Source organism: Pithys albifrons, chromosome 10, assembly GCF_047495875.1.
Source record: "Pithys albifrons albifrons isolate INPA30051 chromosome 10, PitAlb_v1, whole genome shotgun sequence".
Taxonomy (NCBI): domain Eukaryota; kingdom Metazoa; phylum Chordata; class Aves; order Passeriformes; family Thamnophilidae; genus Pithys; species Pithys albifrons.
The window spans coordinates 2686045-2700552 of record NC_092467.1 but is presented as its reverse complement, the minus strand read 5'-3'; the positions used below and the strand labels follow the sequence as shown (position 1 = coordinate 2700552).

General features: G+C 47.4%; 1 protein-coding gene across 1 annotated transcript in view; it reads right to left on the bottom strand.

Moving 5' to 3' along the window:
* The window catches only part of HMCN1 (hemicentin 1), a 197608-nt gene that overhangs the window by 69414 nt on the left and 113686 nt on the right, over positions 1–14508 (bottom strand). Inside the window, exons 39-45 of the mRNA XM_071564920.1 lie at positions 13731–13882; positions 11825–11948; positions 7020–7195; positions 6217–6313; positions 4604–4726; positions 2678–2839; positions 978–1259 (exon numbers count right to left, since the gene is read on the bottom strand). Coding sequence (XP_071421021.1) covers positions 978–1259; positions 2678–2839; positions 4604–4726; positions 6217–6313; positions 7020–7195; positions 11825–11948; positions 13731–13882 — 1116 coding nt within the window. The remainder of the gene's footprint in view (positions 1–977; positions 1260–2677; positions 2840–4603; positions 4727–6216; positions 6314–7019; positions 7196–11824; positions 11949–13730; positions 13883–14508) is intronic.

Here is a 14508-nt window from a genome sequence, read left to right as displayed (position 1 = left end):
CAGCCTACAAGAATTATAATTCCCAGTATCAAATGAAATATGAGGGAAAACACTGGGGAAAATTCCTACACTGACAGAATTATTTGCTTCTCCTCATGGAAAAAACAACCCCTTATTAAAGTAACTACCACACATTCATCTTTAGCTTTTCTTTGCTAGGAATATGAATATTTCCACTTTGGAAGCAGCTCTACAGGTCACACTTCAGAACATAAAGCCTGGGGTCAAGAATTCACCAATCTCCTCCAGCACTCTGAGAAGCCTGAGGAGGTTTGAAGTTTCTCTTTAATGCCCACAAGTTTGATAAGACAGCACAGGAAATATTCAAAACAAAGAATACAACTGGGAAGTAATTTTGGCCTCTTGTTTTCCATAAGAACTTCTGTGTTTTCCTTCACAGTAAAATGTGAATATTCAGTGTTTGATGAGGTGCAAAAAGGCATCTGCAAAAGCATCACAGGGGCAATAAGATGCTGTGATGTCCTGACCAACACCATCGAGCAAACTGTGGGGAGCAGTTACAGTTGGAGGTACCATCTTTAAATTGTTCATGTAACTGATCATGTAAAATCAGAGAACCTGATAATTCTGTGATCCTGGCTATGCTCAGGTAATGCCCCAATGGTAGTGGCCACTAGCAGAGTGGTCTTGGTTAATCCTTAATTTCTATCTCCCACAGTAAGGCATCTCCCACTATGTTGGTCAGCCCAATATTGCACCAGCTCCTTGTTATCTTGGGAGATGAAGCAGCTGGGGGTGGGTTGATACTAACAGAGAGAGGGGCAAGATTTTAAAACACTCAGGTGTTATAAAACTGGATTTGGATTTTTCCTAACTCTGCCACCAAAACCACCTCAGGGATCTGCAAGTGGAGCCGCACTCCCTGCAACACACACAGGGGTGCCCTGAGCTGCCCAGCTCTTGCTTGGACAGCGCTGGGTAAGTTCAGCTGCCCTGTGCCCCTGTCCCACGCTCACCGTGCACGCTCAGCTGGTACTTGCTGTCGGCCAGCCCAGCCACGTTGGTGGCCACGCAGACGTAGCGGCCGCTGTCCGAGAGCCGCGCGCGCTCCAGCCGCAGGACGCGCCCGCCACGGAGCAGCAGCACATCCCTCCTGCCAGCCAGGGGCTGCCCGTCCTTCGCCCACGCCAGGGTGGGCTCTGGAACACCCTGAGCCTCACATGCCAAGGACACGGCGCTGCCCTGAGTGACCGTCACCTCCAACGGGTGGGCACTGCTGCCCGCGATGGTTGGCCGGACTGCGGGAAATGAGAAACACAGGGTAGAGGTCATCTGGAGCAGCACTTCAGGATCTTATCATAAAATCATAGAATCATAGAATCAGTTGGGTTGGAAGAGACCTCTGAGAGCATTAAGTCCAACCCTTGATCCAACCCCACTCTGATTACAAGATCATGGCACTGAGTGCCACGTCCAGTCTCATCTTAAAAACCTCCAGGGATGGAGAATCCACCCCCTCTCTGGGCAGCCCATTCCAATGCCTGAGCACTCTCTCTGGAAAGAATTTCTTTCTGATATCCAACCTAAACCTCCCCTGGCAGAGCTTAAGCCCATGCCCTCTTGTTCTACTGCTGGTTGCCTGAGAGAAGAGACCAACCCCCACCTGGGTACAACCTCCTGTCGGGTAGTTCTAGACAGTGCTGAGGTCACTCCTGAACCTCCTCTTCTCCAGGCTAAACACCCCCAGCTCCCTCAGCCTCTCCCCACAGCACTTGTGCTCCAGTCCCTTCACCAGCTTTGTTGCTCTTTTCTGGACCTGCTCCAGCACCTCAATATCTTTCCTGAGCTGAGGGGCCCAGAACTGAACACAACACTCAAGGTGTGGCCTCACCAACATAGAGTACAGAGGAAGGGTCACTGCCCTGGGCCTGCTGGCCACACTGTTCCTGATCCAGGCCAGGATTCCACTGGCCTTCTTGGCCACCTGGGCACACTGCTGGCTCATGTTCAGCCTCCTGTCAATCCAAACCCCCAGGTCCCTTTCTGCCTGGCTGCTCTCCAGCCACTCTGTGCCCAGCCTGGAGCGCTGCAGGGGGTTATGGCCAAAGAGCAGGACCTGCACTTGGCCTTGTTGAACTTCATACCATTGGAATCAGCCCACTCTTCACCTGTTTCTGAGCACAGTAACAAGCAAGTTTGCCAGATCAGCAGGGCCAAGGAGAGACAAAAAAAACTCCTCTTCCCTTCTTCCACACCGTAAAGTAAAAATGTTTTTTAAAATGTTGATTTGCAATTTTAAAAATGCAAACAGGAGAAAAAATGAAGTCAAACCAGATTGCCCCCAAATGCTGTCAATCCCTAGTGACTTTGGAAGATTTTGGTTTTCATTGGGCTGTTTAGAAATACCTTCTTTAATTCCTGACCAAAGTACCGTAAAAGCTCAGTTAGGTGTTACCTCTGCTGCAGTGTGGAGGTAAGAAACACTGTCCCTGGAATCATGCACTTCCAACAGGGATATGCAATGTCTTGGTCAAGCTCCGAGTCCAAACTGTCAAAATTTAATTAGTTAATATTCTCCTTGGACTCCCTTTGAATTGTCCCACAGCCAGACCTCACCCTCTGGAAATCCTGCAGCTCAACATCACTGTACTGACCACACTTCCATGACACTCCTGCAGAACTGGCAAACCTTGATGAGGACTTTCCTGGTACTTACTGTACACTTGCAGGCTGTACTCTTTCTTGGCACTGCCAGCCACATTTGAAGCAATACAGGTGTAAGATGCAGCATCAGACTTGTCAGCAACTGCAATCTGGAGCTGTCTGCCCCCAGACAGCACCCGCACCCTTCCCGACGGCTCCGGCACCAGGGGAGAGCCTGTAACACACCCACTCTCAGATCAAGCCTCAGAAAATGGTAAGGAGCAAAGTTATCACATGGTGTCAAGTGCCCTGGCTCGTTTAGAAAGGACTGAGCTGCTTAACTGCCCATTTGTCAGAGTTTTCCCAGACAGCAGGAACTTCACCCAAAAAGATTCCGAGAACTTTGTGTATTAACTGCTGACTTCGTGCCATGAACCCCCTGAGTATTCACTCACATCCCCCACAGGGTGCTGGAGACCTCCACTGAGCAGAAGTTCAGCACTTTCAATAAAAGGTAACTCATTTCTCAGTACAGAACTGTCTCATGCAGCACAGCCCATGCCTAGAAAAATATCATTTAGCTTTCACCCCACCTGTGTGCCACACAGGACATGGGCACAGCTTTCTGCCCAGGAAATCCTCAGCAGAATATGGTAGCAAAACACCATCACATTCTCTGAGCAGATGTTCCAGTCTTGGAGACCTCAGATTCCAAATATTCATCTTTCCAAATCTTAGGGGGACTTGGTGACAGAAGGAATGCACCTGCCACAGATAATCCTTAGAAGCTCAATCTTCATTTCCCTCTTGTCCATTTCAAATCTTCTCCACAAAGTGCACTAAATGTCCAACATAGTGACAAATCTGCTACTCCTCCTTTCTGACTGCTTTTCTAGGCTTTCCTACAGGTCTGTCTCCTTCCTACCACTGAAGTCTGCACATGCTGGTCTTGCAATGAACTATTAGAACAAGTCATACGATGCTTTTTGGCTTCCCAGAGGCAGGGTTTAAAAAGAACTTGATAAACTTCATTTTCTCTGAAAATGACATGCATTACAAAAAGTGTTTGGCAATTAAAATCTGCTCTTTCCACAAGGTAAAATTAATTAAAGCAGATATACACCACAATGGACTGACTGTGCTGCCTAGAAAACTACAGATTGGGCAAGATTGATTAATAACAAAAAAATTACCACACTTAAAGAGTACAACATCTTATTCTGTCTCCAACAGTGTCCATGCTCAACAGAATGTGCTCAAAGTACTTGCTTTTGTCTAACAATTCATGATAAGGTGTTTGGCAACGTTATTTCAACCCCTAAAGCAAAAAAGGTGTGCAGACTCCTTTTGGATGGGGTGAGAGAAAAGGATCAATAAATCCCAAAAGCAATTACTCCAACTAGAGGCATTTTCATCACTTGGCAGGACACCACAGCCGCAGATTTAAAACTAGCTCCAAGAATCCATCTGTTGTGCAGAGGATCCCAGGACAGGGACCCTCAGCTCCAAGGGGCTTCCCAGTGACTCCCAGCCCTGCTGCCTGGGACCCACAAACAAGGCTTACCATCCCAGAATGGGGCAGGTCAAGAGGGACCTTAAAGTTCATCCCATTCCACTCCCTGCCAGGGGCAGGGACACCTTCCACCAGCCCAGGTTGCTCCAAAGCCCCATCCAACCTGGCCTTGGACCCTTCCAGGAATGGGGTGCCCTCCTGCTGTTCTGCTGCCCCGTGGTAGACAAATACATGGAGAGGGGTTAAATCCTTCCCAGTCCAGTTTTATGTCAGTTCAGGAATCTCTGCACTGTGCTTCTCTTGCACTCCTTTAGGAATAGTGACACCTGATTCAAACTGAGGTGAATTGGAGAGGACTCTGTAGATTCCTGCACGTTTTAGCTCCTCAGAACACACCATCCAAAATGTGCACAAGCAAAAATGAATAACCCCCAGGTCGGAATGGCCCCATTTGCTTTATAGAACAGATAAAGGACAGGTACCCACCATTCTTTTGCCAGGTGAGACTGGGTGGTGGGATGCCACTGGACTCACAGATCAGGCTTATCAAGCTCCCTTCAATGACTGTCAGCTGAGAGCTGTCATCTGAGCCAGAAATACTTGGTGACACTGCAAAGAATTGACAAATAATTGCAGCATTTGAAACAAGAGCCAGCAGCAAACCCCAAATGCCCCTCATACAAATCAGTCCCACTCAGCTCTGAAGCTCTGAAGCAATGATTGCATCCTCCTGCTGACAGAGCCAACCAGGCTCTGGGCAGGGAGTAACACACTTGGGAGTGACCTCATCCATCCTTCCCCCTTCCAAGGTCTGCTGCTTTATTTTGGGCTGACTCTGAATGGACTTCACTGAACAAAGTTGGTTTGGGGACTTATGCCAACTGACTCCAGCTCTTGAGAGCCTGCCTCACTCACAGCCTCAGCCAGTAAACCTACAGAGATCATGGCTAGGTTTTAAAATTCAGACTGTGCCTTTCCTTGGAAGTTTTCCTGCATCAGCACAATGGCTGCCACATCCAAGGTTAAAGACCCCATTCCTCCAATCACTCTCCTCCAGAACAGGGACAGCTTTGCTCTTCAGCTCTGGCACTCTAAACCAGCTGATTCCATCAAAGCTGTTACCTAGCAAAGAATTATCCCTCCTCTCACATCCTACATGAATGCTCTCACTGCACAAAAAAAATCCAAATCCTTTCAGCAAGGTCCTCTGCAAAAATCTGGGCAGGGAGAGAGCAGAGCAGAAGGTACAGGCACAGTAAATGCCAGGGTGCTACAATACCCACCTCTACTTTAAGTGCCAGGGTGCTACAATACCCACCTCTACTTTAAGTGCCACGGTGCTACAATACCCACCTCTACTTTAAATGCCAGGGTGCTACAATACCCACCTCTACTTTAAGTGCCATGAATGTTTCTTTTTAATCATGAATGACAGAACTGAATTCTGTTCTAAAAATTGTAATTTTACTCTTCCAAATCCTGTTAAGACAATTTTATGTCTTGTGGTTTCAAAGCAAGAAATTGATTTATAACAGTAAAAAAGGGCATGTTTCAATTTGCATGTGGGGAGAAAATGATGGTACATAAAAACCCCACTCAAAAGCAATTATTAAAATGATGTCCTCAGTCACATTCATCACAGAGCCACAGAAAAATTTAACTAAAGCTATCTTTATGGTTCACCACTGATAACCTTGCAGAGTAAATAAAGCTAGGTAAGGCAGCTTTTATTTATCTGAATTTCTATGCCTTGGCATTTTAAAAAGTGGAAGATTGGTAGTTTTCTTTAAATAGGATTAAAGCTCTGGATACAAACCAACAGAGTGGTTTGGGTTAGAAGGGACCTTAAAGATCCTCCCATTCCAATAGTTACAGCCCTAAGAACTCATGCCTCCCAAGCCAGACCAACAAAGGCCTAGGAAGTAGCTGGTATTAACTTAGAAATAAATTAAAGCAATTTGAAAAATGTGAGCACTTTCTTGGGCCTGTTCAAGCACAGCAAATACACCACCACTTCTCTGCACGAGCCTCAGCAGTGCAGTGGTGATGAACCACAGAGCATTTCTGTGTCTCCCATCCCAGTTCTTCCCAGATCTTACCCCAGATGTTGACATTGTAGTTCCTCTCAGTTTTCCCAGCAACGTTGGTGGCCTCGCAGGTGTAGCGGCCCCCGTCCTGCCCCTGGGCTCCCTCCACCTGGGGGAACAGGGAACCTGCCTGGCTCTCCTTGCATGGCACCAGGGACAGGGGGCTCAGACTCAATGCTAGTTTGTAGGGGTAAGGGGGGTGAGTTAGGTAGGTAGGTAGGTAGGTAGGTAGTTAGTTAGTTAGTTAGTTAGTTAGTTAAGTTATGGCGGTCAGAAGAGGCTGATACAGGTTCAGGAAGCAGCAGCAGGAACACAAGGCTTTGGACTTAGAACAAAGAGCTTGATCTTGGAACAAAGAGCTTTCTTTTTATTTACAGCTTCACTTTTTATCTACTCTTGTATCCAACATGCTGTCACACTATTGGCTAGTCAGTTCCTAAGCATACATGGAAACATTCTACTGGCTACAAGGTCTGTCACATTCTTTAGGTGGCTTTCTCCTTAAGGGTGCACTCCAAACTTCTCTTTTTTCAAGGATCTTCGAGATCAATTCCTTCATCAGTTAACTCAGACATCAAAGGATTCACAGACTCACTGACACCCCCATACTAGTTTCACATCTGTCTCCCTGAATATTAATAACAGGGTATAAATGCAGCCAAACCTGACTCCAGCATGCAGGGGCTCTGCCCTCCCTCCCTCCTCACACAGGACTCCTCCTTTTCCCAGAGATGCTGCCCCATCTCTGGTGGTCTCCAGTGTGCCCACGGTGGTACCTTGTCCAGGAAGGGGTGCCCACTGCCTGCCCAGTGTACCTTCAGCACGCTGCCATCCTCAGAGATGCTCAGACCCGGTTTCCTCAGCAGGGGCCGCCCATCCTTGTGCCAGGAGAGCACGGGCGAGGGGACGGCGTTGCTCTGGCACAGCAGCTCCAGCGCCTGCCCGGCCAACAACGACACGTTCTGCTCCTCTCCCAGGATGTCTGGGGGCACTGCAGCCATGGAAGGACACAGATGGTTAGCTCAGAAAAGCCCTCTGAGATCGGGGAGCCCAGCCATCCCCAGCACTGCCAAGGCCACCACTGACCATGTCCCCAGGTGCCACATCCACACGGCTTTGAAATCCCCCAGGGATGGGGACTCCACCTGGGCAGCTGTGCCAGTGCCTGACCACCCTTTCTGTGAAGAAATTTTTCCTAACATCCAACCTCAGCCTCCCTTGGCACAGCTTGAGGCTGTTTCCTCTTGCCCTGTAGCTCAAATCAACAGACTTTTGGGCACTGAAGACTTCCCACAGCAAACATAAGGAGTTCCCAGAGTTAGCAAAAATAACAGTTAGTACCTTTCTGACACACAACTTCAGTCTCCTTTACATCACAGAAAGCACAAGAATAATACTCTTACTTACAGAACATCCTCCACACAAGACACACACTAGGGAGGTATCAGCTACAGAGAAATCATTTAGATAAGCCTAGTAAAAAATCCACCTTGAAACATCACTAGAAAGGGAAATCCCTGCTATATAAAGGACAGGGAACGAATTCCTGCAAGAAGAAAAAGAGCTGCTGAGTGAAAAGGCTCACAAGATAATAATCAGCCCCAGAAGCTGAAAATGTCTTCAGCTCTTCCAGATACTGCCAAGAAGGATAGTTTGCTTTAAGGAAAAATGTGATTTACAGATGAATTTTTTCCAGAGATGGCCAACTGCAGATGACAGAGTAAGAACTTATATGAATGGGTTAATGACTTAATCATCAAATCATGATCTACAATTAGTTTGTCTATTTGCTTTGTGTGGGATCTGCTAATTATTGCAGGGTTTGGCACTGAGCACCATATTTAGATTTATCCTGCAGTTTCAGTGATAATCTCATCATTACACCATCACTTGCAAATTATGCAGTAGAAAAATGAGCTTTTGGAATGGAAGTTTTCTGTGTAGAAGTAAAAAAACCAAACCACTGGACACTTAAGTGGAAGCCCTTTAGCTGTTCTTGAACAGTGTCAGGATTTAAGAAAACACATTTTTCCCCCCGTTTTCAAATACTGTGTTTCCACAACAAGAAAAATAAAGCAACTGAGATCTAAACCTTGGAACAGCAAGTTCTTGAGGAAAGTGTTCATGGTTGGAGTCGAAGGTGGAGGAAACATTGCCCCCAAAAAGTTGAAGAGACCCTTTATGGTGACATTTCCTTCGCTTTGTAGTTTTGCAATCCATCACTCCAGATACTGTGGGTCTGACTGCACAGAACCTTGGGGTAAGGAGGGAGCAGTGGGACTGGCTGTGAGAACACCCTGGGCTTCACTCTGAACCAAAGGGGCTGAGTTAATTAGCACACTGAGATTATAATGAGTCCCAGGGTGGTACTCAGAGAACTGCAACACAGCTCTCAAGATGCCCAGGACAAGCCCGTTAACAACAAGGCTTTGTGTGTCTTGCCCAGGAAGTTCTGAGCAGAGCTGCTGCTTTCATAGTTTGGAAATAATTTAGGGAAAAGCCTGGTCCCTGTGGATAAGAAATAGAGTAACTGAAAAGCAATCTGTTTATCTTTCTTTCTTTGTAGAACTCACAAAGGCCCAGATTCTTTATGAGTGCTGTGGAACTGAGAATTGGAAGTTGATCCGCTCCTGCAGAAGGCAAATTTATTTCCAAAGACTTTTCCACCCATTACTTTTCCTCTCTGCTAAATGAATTGAAATGGGTTCAAAAGGAGAGAGAGAGACACTATGGCATTTATTTCTGAAGGAGCAGGGTTTAAAATTAATCTAATTATGTTCACAGTAACTGCAAGTTACCCAAACTGTTCCAGCTCCTGGCTCAGCACACCACACATTTCCAACCAACACAGCTCCAACTGCTCTCCAAATTATTTTCCTCCTGAGGCTTCTTAATTAGATAGACCTTATGAGGCCAGTCTGAAGAGCAATATTACTTTCTGGTGACAGCCTTACTCAAGCTGGCCCTGCAGCTGAGCTCAGCCCTGGCCAGCTTTTACTACAAAACTAATTTTAAACATCCACGACTCCTACTTAATTCTTTTCATTTCATCTGGCTAAAATGGACACAGCTTCCAGAAAATAAAAGAGGAATGATAAATATATCTATGCCACGTTACACACACATACACACCTGTACTTCAACTCCAAAGGAAGCCTTGATAGTCCTTGTTCTGGACATAAAATGTTCCACCTAGGCTACCTTGGCTTGCTTGCCATGGCAAAGTCCTGGATCTCTGAACTGCCCTTGCAGATGCAAAAATCACCATGATTTAAGTCAGGAGTATCTTAACCAAGGAAGCCAATTCTGAAAGCCAAACCCAGGAACAAATAACCTGTCCTGTGACTTGAAAACATCCAGCCCTCTAAGTTCCTTTGTGAGGTTTTCCAGACTTGTGCTTGGCATTACTAGAATGCTGGAGATGGGCACAGCCAAAGCAGTTGTGTCTCCACTGCCCTACTGAAAGCAGAAGCAAAATCACAAAGGTGTTCCAATTCCGAAACTCCCTTTCCACATCTTGTACAGTAAAATTTCCAAAACCAGTGGCAGACCGTTGTTCATCCTCATTTCACTGGTGTCCAAAGCCACTGAGCTGTCCAAGGAAACTCAAAACTTGCTCCAGTCACACTCCCTGGCATCTCTCCTGCACCACATCAGGCTCTTCAGAACTGCACATCACAATGAGCACTGAAAACGCAATGGGGCGTGACCTCTGAGCCTCTTCCAGTGCCTGAAGGAGCTCCAAGAGAGCTGCAGAGGGACTTGGGACAAGGGATGGAGGCAGAGGACAAGGGGAATGGCTTCCCACTGACAGAGGGTAGGGATAGATGGGAGATTGGGAAGAAATTGTTCCCTGTGAGGGTGGGCAGGCCCTGGCACAGGTGCCCAGAGAAGCTGTGGCTGCCCCATCCCTGGGAGTGTCCAAGGCCAGGTTGGACAGGGCTTGGAGCAACCTGGGCTGGTGGGAGGTGTCCCTGCCCATGGCAGGGGGTGGCACTGGTTGGGCTTTAAGGTCCCTTCCAACCCAAAGCATTCCACAATTCTGTGAATATGCAAAGGCACCACATACAAGTCACAAAAAAAATCAAGATAAAACTCATACAAATTACAAGAAACTTAGAACCACAGAGTATTCTGAGTTGGAAGAGATCAACAGGGATCATTAAAGTCCTAGTCCTAGTCCTAGCTCTGCATGGGATACACCAACAATCCCACCATGTGTATGAGAACCTTGTCCACATCAGAAGAGAGGATGTATTTATATGAGGCCAGCCAATAAGTCTTCAGAATTACCTTATTGACAAAATCTGAAAAGTACAAAAGATTTATTTCCTTCTCCTTGAAAGAGACAAAGCTGACTGGTTGTGCCAAACACAGTTCAAGACAGTGGCACCACCAGCACTGAAAAAGCTCCCCCCACTCAGGAAGGCAGAGCAAGGCTTGAGAATGGGATGGGAACTGCAGAGCTAGATGGGAAACTCACAGTGACTCATTCTGGTGCAACAAACACCACCAAACTCTGGCTACAATAACTTTCACCTCACAGAACTACCTTTTTGTTTTTGATACAAACATGTTTTTTACACAAACTTGTCCTTGGCATTGCCAGAACGCTGATTTTATGTAACCAACTTGCAAATTCACTGTTGCAATTATGATTTCTTCAAGGATACACAGAAGATTGCACCTATATGCTTTAATACAAGTGGATCTATATGCATTCATTCATTCATTCATTCATTCATTCATTCATTCATTCATTCACTTCCATACACAACCCCCTCCTCTTCACTTCACCTTCCATTATGGGCTGGGACCTTTGCACTCTGCCAAGGGCCTGGGTGTGCTCAGGTGAAGTTCCCTGAACAGTGCTCATGCCAAAGCACAGTCCTGGCCACACTCCCACTGTCCCAGTTCAGCAGGTGGGACCAGTTTATCCCTGTGTGGGTGTGCCCAAAGCTCTGCATTCTAAACCCTCTACACCATTTCTCATGAACTGTTAACAATGGACCCCACTTGCAGCAGCTGCCCAGGGCACAGCTGAGCCCTCAGGCTGGGAGCTGGCTGGGAAAGAAGCCTGGCAGAGGAGCTGGGAGAACTCCCCTCCAGGGACTCCTTGGCACCTCCACACCCACCTGAGGGCTCAGCTCTGCCCATGGACCAGCAACCATTCCAAAATCCCCCCTGACTGCCAGAGTCAGATGCCCCAGTGTGGAACTCCCTGCCCTGGGGGAGGGACTGGGGGCTCCCACCCAAACCTGAGGGGAGAGAATCTTGGGCTTTGGGGACTTCTGGGACCGCTCATTGAATCCAGAGGAGGAGCAGAACCTCGACAAGAGGAGACCACCACTCTCCACCAGACTGTGACATCAACTGGACCAACAGGTTTTTCCCTTCCTTTTCCTTTAGACTTGGGGGAACCACGTGGGCCACCAAACCCCTCTATGTTTGTGCCCCAGGGGGCTGGGTTACACTGCTGGGGTTTGTGGGTTAAACCCAATTTCTCTTTGTGCCATTGCATTTCTTGTAATATTGTTATTAAATTGTAACTCTGCCTTATAATCTCTGATGTGTTGGGTTCGTTTCTCTTGCCGGTTTACCTTTAAACCAGCACACTCACCGAGCACGTGCAGCTCCACGTCCCTCTGGCTCTCGCCCGCGGCATTGACAGCGACACACGTGTAGGTGCCCGAGTCACCCAGCCGAGCACTGGGCAGGGCCAGGACACGGCCCCCAGACAGCACCTGCAACATAGCATGGCACAGTCAGGGCACACCTCGGTGGGCAACACCAACAGGGACAACTGTGAAGCTTCCACTTCAAAGAGAAACACTTGTTCTGCTGCTGCTTCCCACCATCTCCTGTCGGGGCAGGGGTGAGTTAGTTATGGCAGTCAGAAGAGGCCGATACAGGTTCAGGCAGCAGCAGCTTCACTTTTTATCTACTCTTTTAAACAGCGTGTCATCACATAATTGGCTATTCAGTTGCCTAAGCATACATGGAAACATTCAACTGGCTAAAAGGTCTGTCACATTCTCCAGGTGACTCCTTTCTCCTTAAGGGTGCTCTCCAAACTGCTTTTCTTTCAAGGACACACCTTGAACTCCTTAAGATCAATTCCCTCATCAATTCCCTCAGATATCAGAGGATCCACAGACCCATTGTCACCCCCCCCTCCCCCCCAGTCTCCCTGTTCCCTACACTCTTCTCTGCAGCACAGGGTTCGTATTTGACCCAGACTTGCACCAGTGGAACTCAAGGAAGCCCACAGAGAACTCCTGGAATTCACAAGTCTTTGAGGATCTGGACATCCCCCCCTTTCACCACCTTTGGTCTGTGCCCTGAGCAGTCCCCACAGACCACAAATTTCCCTTCTTCCCTTTCAGATCATACAAACAGCTCTCAAAAAGCAACCATGCTCTCTGCTCTTGCCTCGGACATATCTATCTCCTTACATCAAAGGTTGTGGGTTTTTTCTGAATTACTGCAGTATGTAATGAGCTATTACATGATCTTGAGTTCTACAGATCTCTTAAGCAGAGGGGAATGGTCCAATTTCTTCTTCTTGTCAGTAAGTGAAAAATTTGCTGATGCAAACTCTTCCTTGGTATGAAATCTGCTGAAAGGACCACTCTGTCTCAATATATCTGTATCTTCTACTTCATACAGTGTTTACTGGAGTTAAATTCACACCAACAACTTAGAGCAAACAACCTTACACTTTCATTCCAAAACCTCTACCTTATTCTCTTCCATTAAAGTTCAAAGCTGTTGTAGTTTGGGATTATTATGTAAATTCTCTCCCCTGCCACTTAACTGCCCAGGCCAGCGGTTAACAAAAGAAGCAGTTAACTGTTGATCGCTGGGGTGGAGGCAGGTTTGTCTCTTTTGGTTTTTTTTTGGATATTCTCCTCAGTCTTGGCTCGGCGGAACGGGGGAGTGGGGGCTCGAAGGAGGCAGCTGCCCTGCTGGTTACTGCTGGGGTTTTTTTCCTGGCTGTCTTGCCGCTGCCCACCTCGGACTACTTTTTTTTCGTGCCGCGCTGCTGCTGCTGCCTGCCTTGGATTTGCTGCTGGTTGCTCGTACCTTTCTGCTTCTTGGACGGGGAACACAGGGGGAAGAGACTGAGTTCATCTGAAAGCCCACTGCTCGTCTGTCTCGCTGGAGAGGGACTGAAACTCACTCTGCAGCCAGCCGGGCTGTGACAAGGACACTTAAGTATAACCTTTTCTCCTGGAGAAAAAACCTGCTGGGTTTTGTTGTTGTTTTGTTTCTTTTGGTTTGTTTTTTTTTCCCTCTCTTGTGGTGTTGGGGAAGTGGGTTGCACTAGTCTGTTTACATATATATATATATAGCAGTTATCCTTCTTGTATTAAAATTCCTTTTCTTAAATTTGATAAAGAGTGGTGTGATTATCGTGGAGGAGGCCCCTCCCCTGCTTGTGGGTAAAACATTTTGGTTTTTTCCCCTCAAACCGAGACAAAAGCCTCCCACCACAGCAGGGAACAGCACAGATACAGCAGTACCTGGAGCCCGTTGCTAAAGCTGGACACAGGGCTGCCATCCTTGAGCCACGTCAGGACAGGGGCAGGGATGCCTCTGGCTTCACACTCCAGCCTCACCGGGTTATTGACCACCACTGTCACCGTGTCACTGCTGCCAGAGATCGAGGGGGGAACTGAAAAACAACCAAACAGCAGAAAAGGCTGGAACAGCTCCACAAGAGTGTCAATCACAGTGAAATTCAATGTGCTGCCTGCCTTTGGATGTTGTGTCTCTTTTCTCATGTTACTCCTACTGAACTCTAGGAGTTTCTGTGCCAAATCCTGCTCTTCCCTTGCATAAGCAGGCACATAACTCCAGTGCAACTACTGCGTGCAAGGTATGAGGGACTGGGCCCACTGCCCAGAGGACAGCTGGGAAACCCAGGAACCACAACATAGAGCCAGAAACTATTCCCTCTAACTTTTCTAATATTCCATTTAGATCTTGTGAAAGGCATTAGGAGTGGTGAGGTTTAAAGAAAGAAGTTTATCATGTAAAGCACGTGAAGCAAGTCCATACACAGAGTGACAGATTGGCCTTGCAGAACATATGGGAACATATAACACCTGCCTGTCTGATGACCCCAAACATCTTAATGGAACATCTCTAAACACTTATTGCAGGCACACAGGCCAGCAAATGTTGTAGGGCTGTGTTAGAAAGGCAGACCAGAAGCACGTCCAAGGCTGGGTTGGATGGGACTTGGAGCAACCTGAGCAACAGAAGGTGTCCCTGCCCATGGCACGGGGTGGGACAGGA